Here is a 22088-nt window from a genome sequence, read left to right on the forward strand (position 1 = left end):
AGCGATTTCTGATGTGGATAATAGATATTATTGAAATGTATGGAAAAGTCTACTGAATTGAGGGATGGAGGAAGGAATAAAGTGTTTAATTGTATGGGGCTGTGGAATAGACTAAGTGTTCAATTTGACAATTGAGTTGTGTGGACATGATCCAATAAATGACATGGCATGGTGTTCCAGCTTTAGACAGAGACAGTTTTCTGGGCTCTTTATGGTTTCCAAATAGTTCGGTAAGTTAGTATCTTCTGGCAAGACAATAATGCCACTACATCTTGTGCAGCTTGGACACCTAATCTAATACTCCATGAATGATAGTGGTGCAGAATTAAGAATCTAGTTAGCCTTGCATTATGGGCTTCTTTCAGCATCTTTAAATTTCATCACTATAATTCCCAATAGCACTAGAAGGGAACCGTTATTTGGGGGCTTAGAAGGTCATTGTACAGGGACTTGCTGAGGCCAGATTCCCGTAATCTGATTTGTGTCTCAGCTGTCCGTCTGGCAGGTTCACAATGTGCTCCATCATTATAAACACATTACATTGATGCATTGGCTAACAAATGTGTTCCTCAGCCTTAGATTTACTGGCATGGTTGCAATTCATTTGATTATGTATGATAGCTGGAGATGAGTGGAAAGTTTCCCATGGAGGATATGAAAGAGTTGGTTACAAAATATATATATATATATTGTATAAAAATACCTGATACGTGTAATCAAGACACAGTGACTCATTGTCTGGTTTTTTTGTTTTCATTTTGGTGTGAATGTCATACCATAGACGCCTGTATTATACCGAATTAAGTTTTACACTTTTTTTTTTTTTTTTTTTAATTTTGGTGGTTCTAGAATGTTTGTAAGTTACACTAAACTTTTCTGTTAATTTTGTGCACTTTTTAACTCTATTTTGTTTTGTTTAAAAAAAAAAAAAAAAAAAAATTCACCATTATGGATGTTTTGGGTGTTTTCACATGTTTTTGGCCAATTCATCGATTGTGAGTTTTTAAAGTCACAACACTTTTGTGGAAATGTACACCAGTCGCACCCACCACTGATTTTTAGATATGCCTGAAAATTTTTGTGCAAATTTTCCATTTTAATGGAACTATCGGACATTGTGCACTTTTTGATTTTTTTTTTCTCAAAACTCATGAACCATTTGTTCTTTTTTTTTTTAAAGAACTTTGAGTAAAAAATAAGGCTATGAATACTGCAATGCAAAAAAAGACCTAAAACGTCAAATGATGATTATGGCCCTAAAATTGATGTAGACCAGTTGTGCTGATGTTGGGGACAGAATATATTTCCATATTATGTGTGCTGTAGTATTTTTGTAGTTTGGTTCCCCTAATCCACAGCGGTATTGTTCTTCTGTTCTTCTTGTGATACGGACGTGACATTCCTGGATGCTGTAAGGACTGGTTAATCAGCCAGTTATTGTGAACTCACTGCCACCTAATGGCCATACAGAGAAGTGCCATTTTCCATGAAACTATGGTTACACAGTTGATATACTTTTAACAGTAGACATTGGTCCATCAATTGCAACCTATAACCCTACAGTGTTGACAAGTGGAAAGGCCAAATTTGTTTCCTGTTCCAATTGCAATTTCTCAGCCCAAGCCTCCACCTTCCTCTAATCCCTGTGTAGTAACGTCACTCTGTTATTAACTCCTTCCTGACGTTTGACATACGTGTACATCACATGTCTGGTGAAGGTTTATGGGACAGGCTCATTGGCTGAGTCTTTCACACACAGCGTGTGCTGACTCTGTTCTACAGCATCTGCCCTTTAAAAGCAGCGATTGGCGCGAGAGCAGCTGAATTTAGAGGGGTATTCTCATCTCCGAGATCCTATCCCAATATGTAGTAGGTCTAATATTAATAATAGCAAATACCTCCGATTAGAAATATAGTATAGTTCTTCAGATTCGCTATGTTGCTTGCGCCATGTGCAGGGCATTGCAGTAGTAGATATCCATGGTTACGACCACTAACAAGTGATGGTAACCATGGATACCCAAGCTACTGCAATGCCCTACATGAGGTAAGCAACATAGCGAATCTGAAGAACTATACTATATTTCTCCATCGCCTTTCATTGGGGGACACAGGAACCATGGGTGTATGCTGCTGCCACTAGGAGGCTGACACTATGCAAATAAAAAAGTTAGCTCCTCCTCTGCAGTGTACACCCCACCGACAGGAAGTAGGATCTTCAGTTTAGCTTAGTGTCAGTAGGAGGTGGACACGGGTCTTTCATTAGACCCTTATCTACCTCAATGTGCGTCGTTTTCTTTCAGGTTTTTCCGGAGGGATACAGGGTGAGCAGTCACACCTGTAGTCCCACAAGCGGACTATGAGTACGGCGTGTACTGCCACCCCGTATCCTCATAGATCCCACACCAGGACCAAGATCCTAGCACACAAGCGTGCTTAGAAGTCCGGCCCTGGCTCCGTCCCCCACCCACTCGCCCACCAGAGCCTGTCGGTTGGAGGAGACGAGGACGTCCATCAGCTCCCTGGACGTCTGATACCTTCACCGGTTTGAGGTTAGTAACAGACGGCGTGGGATGTTTAGGTGAGTATTCCTGCTCCCCTTCCTCTGGGTCCTTCTCGGGGTGACATGGGAGAAGTCGTTTCTCCTTCGCGCGGCGGCCCTTTGGGTCCCACTATCTGGGCGACCGCACTACCCTTTTTGCTGCGGCCGCTCCTGTTCCCGTGTGGCGCGGAGGCCCTTCTGGCCGCCGCGCTGATTTTTACGGCGGCCGCCCCTTCGCAAGGCGGCCGCGCTGCTTCCCCCGCACCGTCTCTGCAGCCGCACAGCCCCTTTTTGCTGCGGCCGCTCCTGTACCCGAGTGGCGCGGCGGCCCTTCTGGCAGCCGCGCTTAATTTTACTGCGGCCGCTCAACTCTGTCGGCGGCCGCGCTGCACTGTCTAGGCAGCCGCACAGCCCCCTTTTTGCTGCGGCTGCTCCTTGCTCTGGGTGGCGCGGCGGCCCTACTGGCACCCGCGCTGTCTTTTTGCAGCGGCCGCTTCTCCCTTTCTGGCGCGCACACAGCCGCGCCGTTTTCCACCGGCGACCGCGCTTTTCTGTGGGGCCTGCAGGCAGCCGCGCTGCCTTTTCCTGCGGCTGCGCTCCTTTCTGTCTGCGGGCGGCCGCGCCGCTTCCTGGCTGCACTTCCACCGTCGCCGCGGCCCTCTCCGGCGGTCGCCGACTTCTAATTTAGGCCCCGGCTTCTCCCGGGGCCTACTTCCGGCCGCGACTCCGCCCACTTCCTTCTCTCCATCGGGCAGGCTTTTCTCCCGCCCGACTGGTTCATTTCGGCGCATTGGGGGACACAGCAGGCGGTACTGACACGGCGGTTAGCCCCGCGCACTTTCTCCTGTGCCCCCAAGTTTGTTTTTCGGCGCCAGGAACGCCTTGCCCCACTTCTTGCGGCTGCAGCTGGTCCCGGACTGAAGGGGCCAAACAGCAGTGTCCCAGAAGTCTGCTGTCTGTTTGCTTTTCTGTGTTAGAAGATGCACATCAGCGATGATCCTTATCAAGATCCTCCTCTGGGCAGCTATGCAGCTTTTCCGTCCGAAGATCGCTCCGCCTGTCGTGAGTAGCTCTGCTCTGCAGACCGACACTCCTCTGCCCTTCTGGCCCCTAACCTTCTGGTATTTCTGCTCTCTGTCAGACGTGTAGCAACCCCCTCCCAGGACCCTCCCGCTGTTCCGCTACAGAGCGAAAACTCCACTCCAGCCTGGGTGTCCTCTCTATCACAATCCATAGCGGATCTAACACGGGTGTCTAAAACCCTTGTGTCTGTGGTTGATAGGTTGCCCCTGCAGACTCCCGCAGTAGCCAACGGGTCGCAGGAGACTCCGTCTGAGCCTTCCGTTATAGGTCGCAAAAGGTCCAGACAGGAACGCTGGTCTGAGTCCTTTTCCCATTCCATTTCGCCCCACGGTCCTTCCTGCGGTCGGCTTCTCCCCGGACCTCCCCTGCGTCAGGCGAGGCTTTCTCTGATGCGCCTTCGTAGGATATTTCGGCGCTGGATTTGAACCAAATCTATGAGGGATATGGTTGAGTACCTCATTGGAGCGATAAATCAGACCTGTGGCATCAAAGATTCCGCTACGGAACCCGCAGACCAGGCGGTTTCGTTTAGACGGGCTAAACCACCTTCAAAGGTTTTCGCTCCTCACCCTGATTTAGAGGAAATCATGACGAGAGAAGGAGAGAATCCGGCCAGACGCTTCCAGAGAGGAAAGCGCCTTGGCGTTTTATCTCTTTTCTCCGGAGCTCACCGCTAATTGGACTTCCCCCTCGGTGGATCCTCGGGTTTCCAGGCTGTCGAGAGACCAACACTGTTCTTTCTCTAGCTGGCGGAGCATCTCTGAAGGATTCTAATGATAATCATAGAATCCTTTGCGAAGTATCCAAATGGGCCAAACAGCTCCGTCAGGGCATCCCGGACGGGGCTCCACCCGGACAGCTAGCTGAGCTTGCTAGCCAGATTTCTCTTGTAGGTGAATACCTGGCCTCCGCTTCCCTGGATGCCGCGTCTTGTGCGACTCAGGCTTCCAGCAATGCTGTTCCCTCCCGTCGGACCATTGGCTCAAGGCCCGGCAGGCGGATTTGTCTTCCAAAAAGTCACTTACCAGCCGACCTTTTTCAGGGTTCACGCAGCAAAGGCCACAGGCACGTCCAGAGAAGAACAGGGTATTTTTTTAGACCCACTCCTTCCTGGCGTTCTCGCTACTCCCAAGGTATATCCTCCAGGTCTAGGACTGGAAGATCCACCTCGGCATGACTCTCGTCTAGACCTCAGCCCACTTCCCAGGCTGGGCGGCTGTCTCCTCTTCCTCAGGGACTTCTGGATCTCCTCAGTAGAGGGCACATGGGTCAGGGAAGTTGTATCCTCGGGATACAAGATAGAGTTCGTTTCACGACCCTGGGATCGTTTCTTTGAATCCCGACCTCCAAGAGACCCCGCTCTAGTTCCGGGTTTCTTCGCAACCATTGCTTCTCTTCTCAAAGCCGGGGGTAATTTTTCCCGTCCCAGAAGAAGCACGGTTCACAGGTTTCTACTCTAATCCTTTGTGTGACCGATAAAAGAAGGCAAGGTTCATCCCATTCTGGATCTCAAATTGCTGAACAGGAGAATTCATCTGAGACTCCTCAGGATGGAATCCTTTCATTCAGTAATTGCTTCCATGGAGGCTCAAGAATTTCTGTGTTCCATAGATATTCAAGACGCCTACCTCCATGTCCCGATATTCCCAGGACATCATGGATTCTTGGGCTTTGCGGTGCTCCAGGACCCTTTTCAGTTTGTCGCCCTGCCGTTCGGTCTCACAACTGCTCCCAGGGTTTTCACGAAGATCAGGGCGGCACTGATAGCCATCTTGAGGGTCAGGGGACTGGTACCTTTTCCGTACCTCGATGGCATCCTCATCAAGGCTCCGTCCTTTTTCTCAGGCTCGCGAGAGCCTCCATCGTCCTCGACACTAGCCGTTTCGGGTGGTTTGTCGACAAGAAGAAATCCTGTCTTGTTCCCTCGCAGCGCCTCCTTTTTTTCTGGGCATGCTCTTCGACACTCGTCAGTTCAAAGTCTTCCTTTCCCGAGGGTAAGAGATCCGTCCTTCGTCGGGACGTACACTTGCTCCAGGGTCCTCGGCTTCCCTCTTTCCGATCGGCCATGAAGGTCCTGGGGAGGATGGTAGCAACATTGGAAGCGACACCCTTTGCCCTATTTCATTCACGTCCTCTTCAGCAGGCCATCCTGTCACAGTGGGACAGGTCTGTCTTGTCCCTGGATCGACCAATCCATCTCTCTCCCCGGGTCAATCGGTCCCTCAACTGGTGGCTGACGTCACCTCTCATCTCCCAGGGCAGGTCCTTCCTTCCAGTTTTCTGGCAAGGTGGTGAAGATGGACGTCAGCCTGCTCGGCTAAGGCGTGGTGTTTCGCCACCTGACTGTTCAGGGTCGTTGGTCGGCGCAGGAGTCTTCTTGGCCGATCAATGTGCTTGAGATTCGGGCCATCTTTCTCTCCCTTCGCCACTGGGAAAGGATTCTCAGGGGTCTACCTATCCGAATCTCGGCGGACACCGCCACGGAGGTGGCATATCAACCATCGGGGGAGACACTGAGTTCCTTGGCCGAGGTATCCAAAATCCTCCTCCGGGCAGAGGCAATGGTTCCGGTGATATCCGCAGTGCTTATCCCCGGTGTCGACAATTGAGCCGCCAACTTCCTCAACCGCGAGGGCCTCTCGGCAAGGAAATGGTCCTTGCATCAGGGGTTCTTACATCAGCCTGGTCTTCGATGGGGGACTCCGGACGTGGACCTCATGGCGTCCCGAATGAACATGGTGTTCGTTTCCTGGTCTCTCGACCCTCTCGCAGTGGGCATCGACGCTCTGGCCATTCCTTGGTCGCAGTTCGTGCTCCCCTATCTATTCCCATTCTTCCCTTGCTTCCCAAGCCGTTGAAAGGGATCAAGGCGGAGGGGTGCCGGTCATTCTGATCGCCCCGGATTGGCCCAGGAGAGCTTGGTTTGCGGAGATCGTCAATCTTCTCGCGGACGCCCCCTGGTGCCTTCCAGACAGTCCCGATCTGCTGTCTCTGGGTCCGATCTGCCACCCAAATTCTCGGTCGTTCAGTTTAACAGCGTGGCTGTTGAGTCCGCTGTTCTAAGAGCGTCTGGCCTTTCGGACTAGGTGATTCTCACCATGATCCAGGCTCGGAAGCCTTCGTTTTCCCAGACTCTACTATCGTACCCATCTATGTCCTTTTCCCTGCCTTCCATCTTGGCCTTCCTCTAGGCAGGACTGGATTTGGGCCTTGCCCGGAGTTCCCTCAAGGGCCAGATTTCTGAGCTTCCCATCCTTTTTCAGAAGACTTTAGCTTCTCGGCCACAGGTTAAGACCTGCCTTCAAGGAGCAGCCCATGCTGTCCCTCCGTATAGGGCCCCTGTGGATTCATGGGGTTTTAAACATGGTACTGGACGTTCTGAGGTTTCCCCATTTGAGCCTCTCAGAACTGACAGGGGAATCTCCCTATCTTGGAAGGTGGCCTTTTTTTGTGGCCATCACTTCTATCCGCGCGTTTCCGAATTGGCGGCCCTTTCTTGCCGACCTCCGTTCTTGGTCATTCACCAGGACAAGGTGGTCCTCAGACCTCCTCCTTCTTTCCTTCCTAAGGTGGTTTCCACCTCCAACGAGGACGTCGTTCTACCTTCCTTTTGCCCAGCTCCGACTCATCCTCTGGAGCGATCGTTGAAAAAGCTGGACCTCGTCACCGCAGTGAGGATCTACCTGGATAGAACGTCCACTTTCCGGAAGACAGGTTCTCTCTTCGTCATTCCTGATGGCACGCGCAGAGGCCAACTGGCTTCTAAGGTGACTATTGCCCGCTGGATCAGAACGGCAATTCTGGAGGCTTACCGGGTCAAGAACAGAGTGCCCCCTCCTGGGATCAAGGCTCACTCTACCCGGGCAGTCGGCGCCTCCTGGGTGGTGCACCACAGGGCTTCCGTCCTACAGCTTTGCAAAGCGGCAACTTTGTCTTCCATCCACATGTTCGCCAAATTTTACAAGGTGTATACCTATGCTTCGGCGGACGCCAGCCTGGGCAGAAGGATCCTGCAGGCGGCAGTGGTGAGTCCTCTGACCTGATGGAAGTCTGTTTTTCCCACCCCAGGGACTGCTTTGGGACGTCCCATGGTTCCTGTGTCCCCCAATGAAAGGCGATGGAGAAAACAGGATTTTTGGTTGCTTACCGTAAAATCTGTTTCTCTGAGCCTTCATTGGGGGACACAGCACCCTCCCAAGTTGAACAGCTCTGTTTATTGTGTTATACTGTTTACGTTTGAGTTCTTTGAACACTCTTTGAGTGTTTGAAACTGTTAATCTGTGGAGCGCTGCGGCATTTGTTGGCGCTATATAAAGTTTATTATTATTATTATATTATTATTATTATTTCTCTTTTACACGTTGCTTCTCCTACTGCTTTCTCACTAACTGAAGATCCTACTTCCTGTCGGTGGGGTGTACACTGCAGAGGAGGAGCTAACTTTTTTATTTGCATAGTGTCAGCCTCCTAGTGGCAGCAGCATACACCCATGGTTCCTGTGTCCCCCAATGAAGGCTCAGAGAAACAGATTTTACGGTAAGCAACCAAAAATCCTGTTTTCTAATTGGAGGTATTTGCTAATATTATTATTAAACCTACTACATATTGGGATATGATCTTGGAGATGGGAGTATCCCTTTGAGTCGAGATCTTGGTAGGCTGCCGATCTGAGTGCTCATCATCCCCCCCCTCCTTAAGACATGACCTCATGGTCCCAATGGATTGCTATTGCATTAGGGGTCCTCCATTATGTAAAAACCACTATGGTATTGCAGTATATAGAACAAGCAATTAAACTGTTGATGATTCAAGTCCTCTGATAAAATAAAACAGGAAAAAAATAAAAAAGCTTTTAGAAAATATGATTGAAAAATGTTAATTTTTTAATCTTCCCCCTTTAAATACGGTAGTTCTACAAAAAAGGAAAATAAACCTGGTCTTGTCTGTAAGTCTCATCTATCATAACATTTAATTGCGGTAAGTTGTGTTGTAAACGCTGTAAATGGGGGAAAAAGGATTTAAACACCAGAACTGCTTTTTTTTTTACGCTCTATAATTCTCTTCCGCTACATTTGTTTAGGAAATGTTGGCCTCCATTGCAGTTCCTACAAAAGCCCATTTCAGAAGTGATCTTACTTTCGGGCATATTCCCTTGTTTTCCAGGATGTACAGTGGAATGACATTGACTACATGGATGAATATCGCGACTTTACATATGACAAAACCCGTTTTGGGGATTATCCGAACCTTCTCGGAGATTTCCATGCACAAGGACTTAAATATGTATTAATTGTGGTAAGGACATGTGATCTATTATTGCAGGGCTGTAACGCCATGTAGAACACTCTTGAAATATAATTAGGTGAACTCTTTAAATTTTAGGATCCAGCCATCAGCAGTACTGGCTCCCCGGAGAGTTACCCTCCTTACGGTGATGGACTGAAAAGAGGAGTTTTTATAAAAAACGCAACTGGTCAGCCTCTTGTTGGAAAGGTATACAGATCCTCTTGTGTCTGGCTGTTTGGTTCAGGATTTTTTCTTATTCATCCACTAACGATTTTATAATCTTTCTATCAGGTTTGGCCAGGTCTGACAGTGTTTCCAGATTTTACAAACCCTGAAACATTTAATTGGTGGTATGATATGGTGAAGAACTTTCATGACCAGGTTCCTTTTGACGGCATGTGGATAGTGAGTATTCAAGATGTATTTTTTGACTTAATACAGTGGGGTGAAAACTTATTTTGTAGTTTGGCAAACCTGTGTCATTACTTAAGTATTCATTGTGAAAAATCATGGCAGTCGTTCATTCCACAAATCTACTCTAAGCAGATGGAATTTTTCACTTCCTTTTTTTTATGTTAGTGGAAGGCAGAAAACAGTCATATCGAAGGGTCTTTTTTAAGAATTTTCGAAGCAGAAACCTTTTGAGAAAGATGTGGAAAGTTTTTGCTTTAAAATATAAAAAAATAAAAAAAAATATATATAATTGTCTAAGGGGTACTTCCGTCTGTCTGTCTGCAACTTCCGTAACGGAAATCCGGCGTCACTGATTGGTCTCGCCAGCTGCCTGTCATGGCTGCCGCGACCAATCAGCGACGGGCACAGTCCGATTAGTCCCTCCCTACTCCCCTGCAGTCGGTGCCGGCGCCCGCATACTCCCCTCCAGTCACCGCTCACACAGTGTTAATGCCAGCAGTAACGGACCGTGTTATGCCGCGGGTAACGCACTCCGTTAACGCTGCTATTAACCCTGTGTGTCCCCAACTTTTTACTATTGATGCTGCCTACGCAGCATCAATAGTAAAAAGATGTAATGTTAAAAATAATAAAAAAAAAACAAAAAAAAAACCTGCTATACTCACCTTCCGTAGTCCGACGATGCGCTCGCGCCTGCCGCCATCTTCCGTTCCCAGAGATGCATTGCGAAATTACCCAGAAGACTTAGCGGTCTTGCGAGATCGCTAAGCAGGGCCGGCTCCAGGTTTTTGCGTGCCCCGGGCGAAAGAGTCTCAGTGGGCCCCCCCTTTAACACATACCCCGATTCATGATCGCATATAAACACAGCCATGTAGTATATAACACTGCCCACGTAGTATATAGCAGCCATGTAGTATATAGCAGCCCACGTAGTATATAGCAGCGCAGCCCACGTAGTATATAGCAGCGCAGCCCACGTAGTATATAGCAGCGCAGCCCACGTAGTATATAGCAGCGCAGCCCACGTAGTATATAGCAGCGCAGCCCACGTAGTATATAGCAGCGCCACTCACTCAGGCACTGGTAGGACTAGGAGCTCCTCCTGAATCTGCCTCATAACTTAACTTCAGCAGCATGGCAGCCAGCCAGGGGCGGAGATCAGAGCAGAGAACGTGCTCTCTCCGCCCACAAACAATGTCACACTGGCTGCCTTCTCTTAACCCCTATGTGTGCCTGCCTGGCTGCACTGACTGAGTGAGAAGATGCTTGTGTCAGAGCTGGCACATAGGGGTTAAGAGAACGCAGCCAGCAGTGACTTTGTGGGCGGAGAGAGCATGTTCTCCTGCTCTGCTCTCCCAGCTGTATCTATGACAGCGTGAGTGGGCCCCCCTCTCTCCCCAAGGGCCCCGGCATTTGCCCAGGTGCGCCGGGTGGCCCTGCCGCTAAGTCTTCTGGGTAATTTCGCAATGCATCCTGGGAACGGAAGATGGTGGCAGCCGCGCGCGCATCGCCAGAGCTTCGCTGGATCCCAGCGGGTCAGTATATAACTATTTTTTATTTTAATTATTTTTTTTTTTAACAGGGATATGTGCCCACACTGCTTTATACTTCGTGGCCAGTGTTATATATTACGTGGGCTGTTATATACCGAGTGGCTGCTATATACTACGTGGCCGCTATATACTACGTGGCCAGTGTTATACTATGTGGGCTGTGTTATGTACTGAGTGGGCTGTGCTATATATTACGTGGCCAGTGTCATATACCGCATGGCCTGTGTTATATACTACGTCGCCTGTGTTATATACTGCGTGGCTGCTATATACTGCGTGGGCTGTGTTATATACTGCGTGGGCTATGTTATATACTGCGTGGCCACTGTTATATATTGCGTGGCCTGTATTAACGCATCGGGCATTCTACAATATGTATGTATGTATGGAAAAACAGGAGGAGAGTTAAGTATTAAAGGTTAAAAACAAATACTTTATTAGGAAACCTGTCAAGTGACATAAATACGATAAAAAAAATATTAAAAAAAGGAAAAGGATGATGTGCACGATCACAGGCACCACAGCCACCCCCCACTAATACAAAGAGTCTCTGAGTGACAGAAAGCAAGCTCTCCATAGGGTGCACATATATAATAGCCAAGTGGTCTATATGAACATTATATGTTTTTTAGAGCAGCGCTTACCAAGAGTCAACAGGGTAAATGGGGTAGATGGTACCAGGTTGTATCCAAGAGCGCCCCAACGTACGTTTCGCCTCTTAGTGTACAGCTTTTATACACCTTTTATATCCCATTCACAGTCACCTGAGGCCGGTCACATGTTGTGAACCGACCAATCACATCGGCATCCGCGGCGCGTGCGCACTGTAAACCACAGGTCCTGCGCCGGCCGCCAGCGTCAAGCACAATCGCGCATGCGCGGGGACAGAGTCACCGCGCACGCGCGAAGGGCCGTGGAGACGCCGCGGCAGGAGGAGGAGACCGCAGAAACAGCGCGCACGTGCACAGCCGGGTAATTATGGGAAAAACACATACATATACATTGTAATGCAATGTCCGCAACAGAAAAAGGTTATCCAATATCATCATATTCAATGGACCATTATAGGTCTCTGGGCAATATTCATGACAGGTAATCTTCCTGCAGGTGCGGTCCCTCCATATTACGTATAACTTTGCCAATACGCTCAATTCAGTCCGAGAGGCGTATATTGTGACTGGAAACATCTGTGGATATATATGGGCATATTTGGGTCCGTGCCATAGGATTTACTAAAAATGTGGAAAGAATAAAGAAAGAAAGAATATACAATAAGAACACACATATTAAAAACAACAATAGGATCCAAACCAGGATCATGGGGGTGCATGATCGTATAGAAATGGGGAGGATTTTATGAACTCCAGGAAATGGTTAATTCGTCACAGGAACGAGGCAAAACTTAATGCCTCGTTTAGCCCGTTTGGTACCATAGTATTGAGGCGCCCTATCCAGCTTGCCTCTCGTTGAGCCAGAAGTTTTTTGTAATTCCCACCACTAATGCACAGGTGTAGGCTCTCGATCCCCCTGACCCGAAGGGACCCCGCGTCACAGTTGTGAAAAGGCTTAAAGTGACGCGGGATTGTCTTCAGTCCAGAGGGATCGACCACCGCCCCGGCCGCGCAAATGTCCCGACCTTGCTCACGCACCCCAACTCTGAGTTCACGGGATGTGAGGCCAATGTATGTACAGTTATATGAAAAAGTTTGGGCACCCCTATTAATCTTAAGCTTAATGTATTATAAAAATAGTTTTTTTTGCAATAGCTACAGCTATGAAACAAAAGTTTCATATATCTAATAACTGTTGGACACAGTAATGTTTCTGCCTTGAAATGAGGTTTATTGTACTAACAGAAAATGTGCAATCTGCATTCAAACAAAATTTGACAGGTGCATAAGTATGGGCACCCTTATCATTTTCTTGTTTTAAATACTCCTACCTACTTTTTACTGACTTACTAAAACACTTTTTTTGTTTCATAACCTCATTGAGCTTTGAACTTCAGAGCCAGGTGTATGCAATCATGAGAAAAGCTACTTAAAGTGGCCACTTGCAAGTTGTTCTCCTGTTTGAATCTCCTCTGAAGAGTGGCATCATGGGCTCCTCAAATCAACTGTCTAATGGTCTGAAAACAAAGATTATTCAACATCGTTGTTCAGGGGAAGGATACAAAAAGTTGTCTCAGAGATTTAACCAGTCAATTTCCACTGTGGAGGAACATAGTAAGGAAATGGAAGAACATAGGTACAGTTCTTGTTAAGGCCAGAAGTGGCAGGCCAAGAAAAACATCAGAAAGGCAGAGAAGAAGAATGGTTAGATCAGTCAAGGACAATCCTCAGACCACCTCCAGAGAGCTGCAGCATCAACTTGCTGCAGATGGTGTCACTGTGCATCGGTCAACTATACAATGCACTTTGCACAAGGAGAAGCTGTATGGGAGAGTGATGCGAAAGAAGCCGTTTCTGCAAGCACGCCACAAACCGAGTCGGCTGAGGTATGCAAAATCACATTTGGAGAAGCCAATTTCTTTTTGGAAGAAGGTCCTGTGGACTGATGAAACCAAGATTAAGTTGTTTGGTCATACAAAAAGGCGTTATGCATGGCGGCCAAAAAACACAGCATTCCAAGAAAAACACTTGCTACCCACAGTAAAATTTGGTGGAGGTTCCATCATGCTTTGGGGCTGTGTGGCCAATGCCAGCACTGGGAATCTTGTTAAAGTTGAGGGACGCATGGATTCCTCTCAATATCAGCAGATTCTTGACAATAATGTTCATGAATAAGTGACAAAGCTGAAGTTACGCAGGGGATGGATCTTTCAGCAAGACAATGATCCAAAACACCGCTCCAAATCTACTCAGGGATTCATGCAGAGGAACAATTACACTGTTCTGGAATGGCCATCCCAGTCCCCAGACCTGAATATCATTGAACATATGTGGGATCATTTGAAGAGGGCTGTCCATGCTCGGCGACCATCAAACTTAACTGAACTCCAATATTGCAGCCAGCGGGTAAGGAAAGGGTGAATCAAACACCCGAAAACCCCGCCCCTATGGCTGAAAATTGTTCCCTCCAAATTCAGGTGACAGAGTCCCTTTTAAAAGCTACAGGAAGCGACTAGAGGCTGTTATTTTTGCAAAAGGAGGATCTACTAAATATTGATGTCACTTTTCTGGTGGGGTGCCCATACTTATGCACCTGTCAAATTTTGTTTCAATGCAGATTGCACATTTTCTGTTAGTACAATAAACCTAATTTCAAGGCAGAAACATTACTGTGTTATTAGATATATGAAACTGAAAAAGCTGTTGCAAAAAAACACAATTTTTATATAACATTAAGCTTAAGATTAATAGGGATGCCCAAACTTTATCATATAGCAGTTTATAGCAGCCACATAGTATATAGCACAGGACACGTAGTATTTATCTGCTATATACTACATGGCTCCTATATACTACGTGGCCTGTGCTATATACTACGTGGCCTGTGCTATATACTATGTGGCTGCTATACCCAGGGGAGGGCTGTATTACATTCAATGGGGTGCTGTATTATATTCTATGGAGGGGCTACATTATATTCTATGGGGGACTGCATTATGCTCTATGAGGGGGCTACCATGTATTATATATGCAGGGGCTGCATTATACTATATGAGGGGGCTGCATTATAGTCTCTGGGGGTTACATTGTACTCAGGGGGCTACAATATATTCTGTGGGGTGGCTGCATTATACTCTGGGGTGGCATCATTATACTATATCTGGGCTGCATTATACTGTATCGAGGACTATGGGGAATACATTATACTATATGAAGAACTATGGGGTGCATTATACTATGGGAAGTGAATTGTTATACATGGATGACAATGGCGGGGCATTATACTATATGGAGCACTATGAGGAATGTATTATACTATTTGGAGGACTGAGTGTATTATACTATATGGAGGAATTGCAGTGTATTTTAATATATGGAGGTCTATGAGGAGTGTATTATACTATATGGAGGACTATGTGGAGTGTAATACTATATGGAGGACTGAGGAGTGTATTATACTATATGGAGGACTGAGGTGCACATTATAATATATGGAGGACTATGTGGAGTGTATTATACTATATGGATGACTGAGGAGTGTATTATACTATATGGAGGACTGAGGTGCACATTATAATATATAGAGGACTATGGGGTGTATTATACTAAACAAGGAAAATGCTGCCTATTTATCGAGTGATTGGATTGTTTATGTGGGAACAGAAATCCTTGTTCTCAGAAGCACATCGCTGGTGTAAACTGTAGATGTGCTGCTGATAACATGATACTGTATGGGGACAGTTGGATCTAATTGTGATTGTTCTGTCCCCATCATCCTTTCTCTAATCTAATAACCATGTATAAGTATATAAGGGGACAATACAAATATCTCGCTGAGGATCTGTTTATACCAAGGACGGTGACGGGCACAAGGGGGCATTCTTTGCGTCTGGAGGAGAGAAGGTTTTTCCACCAACATAGAAGAGGATTCTTTACTGTTAGGGCAGTGAGAATCTGGAATTGCTTGCCTGAGGAGGTGGTGATGGCGAACTCAGTCGAGGGGTTCAAGAGAGGCCTCGATGTGTTCCTGGAGCAGAACAATATTGTATCATACAATTAGGTTCTGTAGAAGGACGTAGATCTGGGGATTTACTATGATGGAATATAGGCTGAACTGGATGGACAAATGTCTTTTTTCGGCCTTACTAACTATGTTACTATGTTTCTCAGTTGGTGTAAAGAGGCCAGGAAACAAGCGAACGACTTCAGTATTGTCGATCACACTCGTTTAGCGGCCTTAGATCAGCGCATGTAAATACAGCAGAAATGCTTCGCAGGGAGATGAGGCAAGGATGATGACCGTTGTAGTTAGCACCCGGCGCCTGGGAATAGCGCTAAAAAGCTAATGGCTTTTCCCAGCCGCCAGAGCATTTAATTCTGGCATGTGTAATGATTTTTAGGGTTGATGTCAGCTGCTCTCTACTGGAGAATAAGATCACCAGTTGTTTTTTTTGTTGTTTTTTTTTTTTTAACAATCAATGCCTTAAAAACATTAGCAGAATTGTTTTTTTTTCCACAGTTTCACCCCATTTTTTCTTTTTTAATTCTCCCAGTTTTTTCAGTACATTATACAGCAAAATAAAGGGTGTCCTAAAAAAAAAACTAAAAGTTGTCCCCCAAATAACAAGCCCTCATACAGCTAATTAGAAGGAAAAGTTAAAAAAAAAAAGTTATGACTCTTGAAAGAACGAAAAGAAGCAATGTAATAAATTGCCTGATCTTAAAGTGAAAGGGGCTGTGGTGTCCTGTCAAGCGCTGTGCCCCGTTCATTGCTTGCGTTGCTCTGTGCAGCAGTGCCATGCTTTTTAGCAGAGGCTGAGCTTGGTATTGCAGTTATGTCTTGGGCACATGAATTCAATTCTTTAATTTCTTTTCTGTCGCAGGATATGAACGAGCCTTCTAACTTTGTCCCAGGTTCAGTAGACAACTGCCCAGATAACAACATTGAAAACCCCCCATATGTCCCAGGTAAGTTTTGATAACCATGAACTGAGTAGAATACATTTTATCAGCTGCAAAACCTTTAACCCCTTCACCCCGGCCTGTTTTCACCTTCCCGACCTGGCCATTTTTTCAATTCTGACTTGTCACTTTGTTGTAGTAATTCTGGAACGCTTCAATGGATCGCACTGATTCTGAGAATGTATTTTCATCACATTTCGTACCTCATATTAGCGGTAAATTTTGGTCAATGCGTTTACTTATGAAAATATCGGAAAAAAACTTTGATTTTTATGCCCTTAAACCATAGAGTTATATCACACACAATGGTTAACCAATAACATTTAACACATATCTACTTTACATAACTTTTCGAGCAACATAATTTTTTCTTTTTTAGGAAGTTAGAAGGGTTAAAAGTTTATCAGCAATTTCTTTTCCAACAGAATTTACAAAACCATTTAGATTTTTTTAGGGACCACGTCCCATTGACAGAAAATACCCCAAAGTGATACCATATTATAAACTGCACCCCTCAAAACCACATTCAAGAATGTATGCCCCCTAAAGGGTTAAATCAGCATTAAAGCAATGTGGAAGGAGAAAATGAAAATTTTACTTTTTTCCACAAAAATGTTGCATTCACCCCAAATTTTGCATTTTCATAAGGGTAACGGGGGAAATTGGCCATACAATTTCTTGTGCAATTTCTCTTGAGTACTCTAATACCCCATATGTGGTGGAAAACGAATGTTTGGGCGCATGCAGGGCTTGGAAGGGAAGGAGCGCCATTTGACGTTTGGAGCGCAAAATTGGCTGCAATAGATCGAGAGAGTTCACCATGTCACATTTGCAGAGACCCCTAAAAGTAACCCCATTTTGGAAACCACATCCCTCAATGAACTTATTTATCTACGAGGTGGTGAGCACTTTGAACCCTCAGGTGCTTCACAGGTGCTTTAGAACATTGAGCCGTGAAAATGAAAAAATACATTTTTCCAGCAAAGATGTTGCTTTAGCCCCAAATTTACTTTCGCAAGGGTAACTGGAGAAAATGGACCCTAAAATCTGTTGTGCAATTTCTGAGTACGCCGATACCCCTATAAGGTGGAAAACTACTGTTTGGACACAGCAGGGCTCAGAAGAGAAAGAGCGCAAGTTAAAGGGACTCTGTCACCTGAATTTGGCGGGACTGGTTTTGGGTCATATGGGTGGAGTTTTCGGGTGTTTGATTCACCCTTTCCTTACCCGCTGGCTGCATGCTGGCTGCAATATTGGATTGAAGTTCATTCTCTGTCCTCCATAGTACACGCCTGCGCAAGGAAAGATTGCCTTGTGCAGGCATGTACTACGGAAGACAGAGAATGAACTTCAATCCAATATTGCAGCCAGCATGCAGCCAGCGGGTAAGGAAAGGGTGAATCAAACACCCGAAAACTCCGCCCATATGACCCAAAACCAGTCCCGCCAAATTCAGGTGACAGGTTCCCTTTAAATTCTGGAGCGCAATTTTGGCTGAAATTGATAGCAGACGCCATTTTACAATTTGAAGAGCCCCCGACATGTCATAACAGCAGAAACCCCACAAATGACCGCATTTTGGAAACTACATGTCTTGAGGAATTCATCTAGGGATGTAGTGAGAATTTTATCATCCTCCGGCAATTCACAGAATTGGAAAATTACCATTTTTTTCACTAAAATGTTGCTTTGACCTAAGTTTTCGATTTGTACACCAATACTATTTTTGAGGCACAATGCAAAGGTCCGAAGGAAGGAGCGTCCTATTGTAGTGCAGATTTGGTTTTTATGCTTTGCAGGTGCCATGTCACATTGACAGAACCCCTCCATAAGTGACCCCATTTTACAAACTACATCCCTCATTGAATTCATGTAAGGGTGTATTGATCATATTGAATCCATAGGTAAGTCATAGAATGTTATACCATTTGGCAGCAAAGAAAAAATAATTACATTTTTACCACAATAATTTTGTTTTGGGCCCAGATTTTACACGTTCACCCTGGTAAATTAGTAAAAATTGCACTAAAATGTGTCACACAATTTCTGCTGAATGTGGCAATACCCCATATGTGGCTGTACAGTATTGTTTGGCCACACTGTGAGACTCCGGAGTCTGGAGGGATAGAGCGCAATTTGACTGAGAGCAAATTATCATAGAACAGTTTGCAGACTCAATATACAGAGCCCCTAAGTGCCAGATGAGCAGAAACTCCCCCCTCTCCACTAAGTGACCCCATTCTGGAAATTGCACCCCTCTGGGAATTTATCTACAGCTGTAGTGACTATTTTGACTTCATGGGTGTTTTCTAGAAACAAGCAGCAATGGATATTGTAGAGTGAAAAATTCAAATCTGCCATTGTAGTGTCCAGTATGTTGTAATGCCCATATTTTATTTTGCACATACATTGTGCCCAGCTCGTGCTTCTGGAGATATGCACCTCATAAATTAAGTGGGCTCTCGTCTCTACAGAGATGCCAAACATGTGGCTAAATGTTGTTTAGTCATACTGAGGCTAAGAAAGGAGGGAGGCATTTGATTTGGGAGTGCAGAATTTGCTGGATTTCTTTTAGAGGGCGAGGAGCCGTAGCGTTTTCACAGAGCCTTTGAACTACCAGTAAAGTTGAAGCCTCCTATATTTCCTTTGACAGATGACCTGAGTGGGGACTTGCGGTTTTTTGTGGATTGAGTTGAAGCCTTTATTGGGAACATTTTACATAGAATTTTGTGGTCACATTTATCCTGCGCTCTACGCTGAGCGCTTACATTGGGGTTTCCATCTAAATCTCCGAATAATGTGATTCAGATAAAACCCCTAAGGGATCCATTCACTAGTATGAGGCAGCAAAGGTATTCTGAATTCTGTCTGGTCTCAGCTCAGCGTTGTCCTTCTTTTCAGAAGTACACACAACTGTGATCGACAACGCTTTTATGCATGCCTAAAAAGAAGTACACCACTGGAACATAGGCCAAACGGCATCCACAATGCCTCCATCTGCCTCATTATAGGGTATCTTCTGCTGGGACTTCCATCTGAATCACGTATTTCAGAGATTTACACTGAAACCCTGGTGTAAGCGCTCAACGTTGAGCACAGAATAAATGAGCCGAGCCTTACTTATCTCTTTGGGAGACAGAATTAACAAATGAACAGCAGGTGAAGAATCTGTTTTACGCCATTTCTTGTGCAGTACAAGTGATTAAGCTACTTTATTCTTCAGGTCAGTGCGATTACAGCGATACCAGATTTATATTGGATTTTTATGTTTGGCTAATATCACGCTAAAACTACTTTTGTATTGCAAGAAACGTGTTTTTGGCATCATCCTATTTTGAGAGCTATAATTTTTCCTATATTTCTGCCAAGAGTCATGTTGGGGTTTGTTTTTTTTGCGGGACGAGTTGACGTTTTTCTTGTTACCATTTTCGATCACATAACATTTTTTGATCGCTTTCTATTCAGATTTTTGGGAGTGAACAAAAACCAATAATTCAGAAATATATTTTTTTGTATGCTGTTCATCATATGGTGAAAGTGATGAGGCAGCATTATTCCTCAGGTCTGTACAATTACAGCAATGCCACATTTATATATATTTTTTCTTTTTGCTTTCCCGCTTTTACAAAATAAAAACTATTTCTATTTTATGGGAAAAAATAATTTTTTGCAATGCTATATTATGAGCTATAGCTTTTTTTTTTTTTTAATTTCTCCTCTATTTCCGCTGTTTGGTGTGTTTTTTTTGCTGCATAAAATGTTTTCAATTATACCATTTTTATTTACATTCCACTTTGTTTGGCGGTGAGATGAAAAAGCATAGGGGTTTTTTTGCCACTTTTTAAAAATTTTTTTTTTACAGTTCTCTGAAGGGGTTAACTAGTGAGGTTTTTTTTTTTTCTTTTTAGGTTCGGCCGGAACGTGCTTGGATATGGCGCTATCTAAGCATGGTCGTGTGCGAACAGTGTCTTTGGTGTACTCGAAAAATATGTTAAAGTCCCTGCGACTGCAGGACTCGTGGCTGTTAGACCGCCACAACACATGTATGGATTGCTTGTTTGTTAGGCAGTCCCTGGAGGTGTTGCGGCTGTCTAACAGCCGCGAAAAATGCAGACTTTGGGACTCTCACATATTTTTAGAGCACGTTAAAGATACTTGGTTAGCACACGAGCATGCTGTGATAAGGATTTATCCGAGCATGTTTGCTCATCACTAATTTCAATGCTTTATACCGGTCAGCATTACACTGACAGAAGCCTCTTACACCATGGTCTGGGATTGGTTTAAGCAGGTCACTGTTGCTGGAAAACCTGGAGGTTATCTTGATGATCTCATGTTGCCATGACGACGATTTGGCCCTTGCGATTATGTTGCGGGGTGCCGATACGAAGGGAGAGGCTGCCTAGCCTCCCAAATGCTGCAATCGATCGTGGAATTTAGGGGGTTAATCAGCTGGGAGTAGTTCGGGTACCGCTCCTGGTAGTCACATCCGTGGCGATCACGCTAGCAAAACACCTATGACCTACCCATATGTCAAAGGTTGGGAACCTCTCTCTGATCATGACGTATGGGTATGTCAGAGGTCTTGAAGGGAGTAAAGAGGTTTTCTTTGATCAGTACATTGGTGGCCTAGTCTAAAGGTACCGTCACACTAGACGATATCGCTAGCGATCCGTGACGTTGCAGCGTCCTCGCTAGCGATATCGTCCAGTGTGACAGGCAGCAGCGATCAGGCCCCTGCTGTGCTGTCGCTGGTCGGGGAAGAAAGTCCAGAACTTTATTTCGTCGCTGGACTCCCCATAGACATCGCTGAATCGGCGTGTGTGACACCGATTCAGCGATGTCTTTGCTGGTAACCAGGGTAAACATCGGGTAACTAAGCGCAGGGCCGCGCTTAGTAACCCGATGTTTACCCTGGTTACCATCCTAAAAGTAAAAAAACAAACAGTACATACTTACCTACAGCCGTCTGTCCTCCAGCGCTGCGCTCTGCTCTCCTCCTGCTCTGGCTGTGAGCGTCGGTCAGCCGGAAAGCAGAGCGGTGAGCCCGGCGCTCACAGCCAGACCAGAGAAGCAGAGCGCCGAGGACAGACAGCGGAAGGTAAGTATGTAGCGTTTGTTTTTTTACTTTTTAGGATGGTAACCAGGGTAAACATCGGGTTACTAAGCGCGGCCCTGCGCTTAGTTACCCGATGTTTACCCTGGTTACCGGGGACCTCGGGATCGTTGGTCGCTGGAGAGCGGTCTGTGTGACAGCTCTCCAGCGACCAAACAGCGACGCTGCAGCGATCCGGATCGTTGTCGGTATCGCTGCAGCGTCGCTATGTGTGACGGTACCTTTAGCCTAAGCGATCAATATCAGATCATTAGTAGTTAGACACGCCACACCCCTATAGATCAGCTGACTGTAGAGGCCTCTTTAATGTTTGCTCTGTCAACCTGGATTGTGTCTGACTAATGGTAGTTGTACTAGATATTGCAGTGTTTTTCCATTTCAGTGACTGGTATAATGCTGTAATACCTAGCACAGCCAGTACTATGTATACAGTGTGGGAGTATACAGAGCAATTTAAATCATGAAGAAGTCCAAAAGAGCTGTTCCTCAAGGCCCTTCCACTCTGGGCTCCCTCCACTGTT

The 22088-nt window shown here is 45.8% G+C and overlaps 1 protein-coding gene across 1 annotated transcript in view; it reads left to right on the forward strand.

The window, feature by feature from the left end:
- Nucleotides 1–22088, forward strand: part of LOC138665169 (lysosomal alpha-glucosidase-like) — an 83026-nt gene that overhangs the window by 35538 nt on the left and 25400 nt on the right. Inside the window, exons 8-11 of the mRNA XM_069752429.1 lie at nucleotides 8789–8920; nucleotides 9008–9118; nucleotides 9203–9316; nucleotides 16373–16457. Of these exons, the coding sequence (XP_069608530.1) occupies nucleotides 8789–8920; nucleotides 9008–9118; nucleotides 9203–9316; nucleotides 16373–16457 (442 nt within the window). The remainder of the gene's footprint in view (nucleotides 1–8788; nucleotides 8921–9007; nucleotides 9119–9202; nucleotides 9317–16372; nucleotides 16458–22088) is intronic.

Source organism: Ranitomeya imitator, chromosome 2 (assembly GCF_032444005.1).
Source record: "Ranitomeya imitator isolate aRanImi1 chromosome 2, aRanImi1.pri, whole genome shotgun sequence".
Lineage (NCBI taxonomy): Eukaryota > Metazoa > Chordata > Amphibia > Anura > Dendrobatidae > Ranitomeya > Ranitomeya imitator.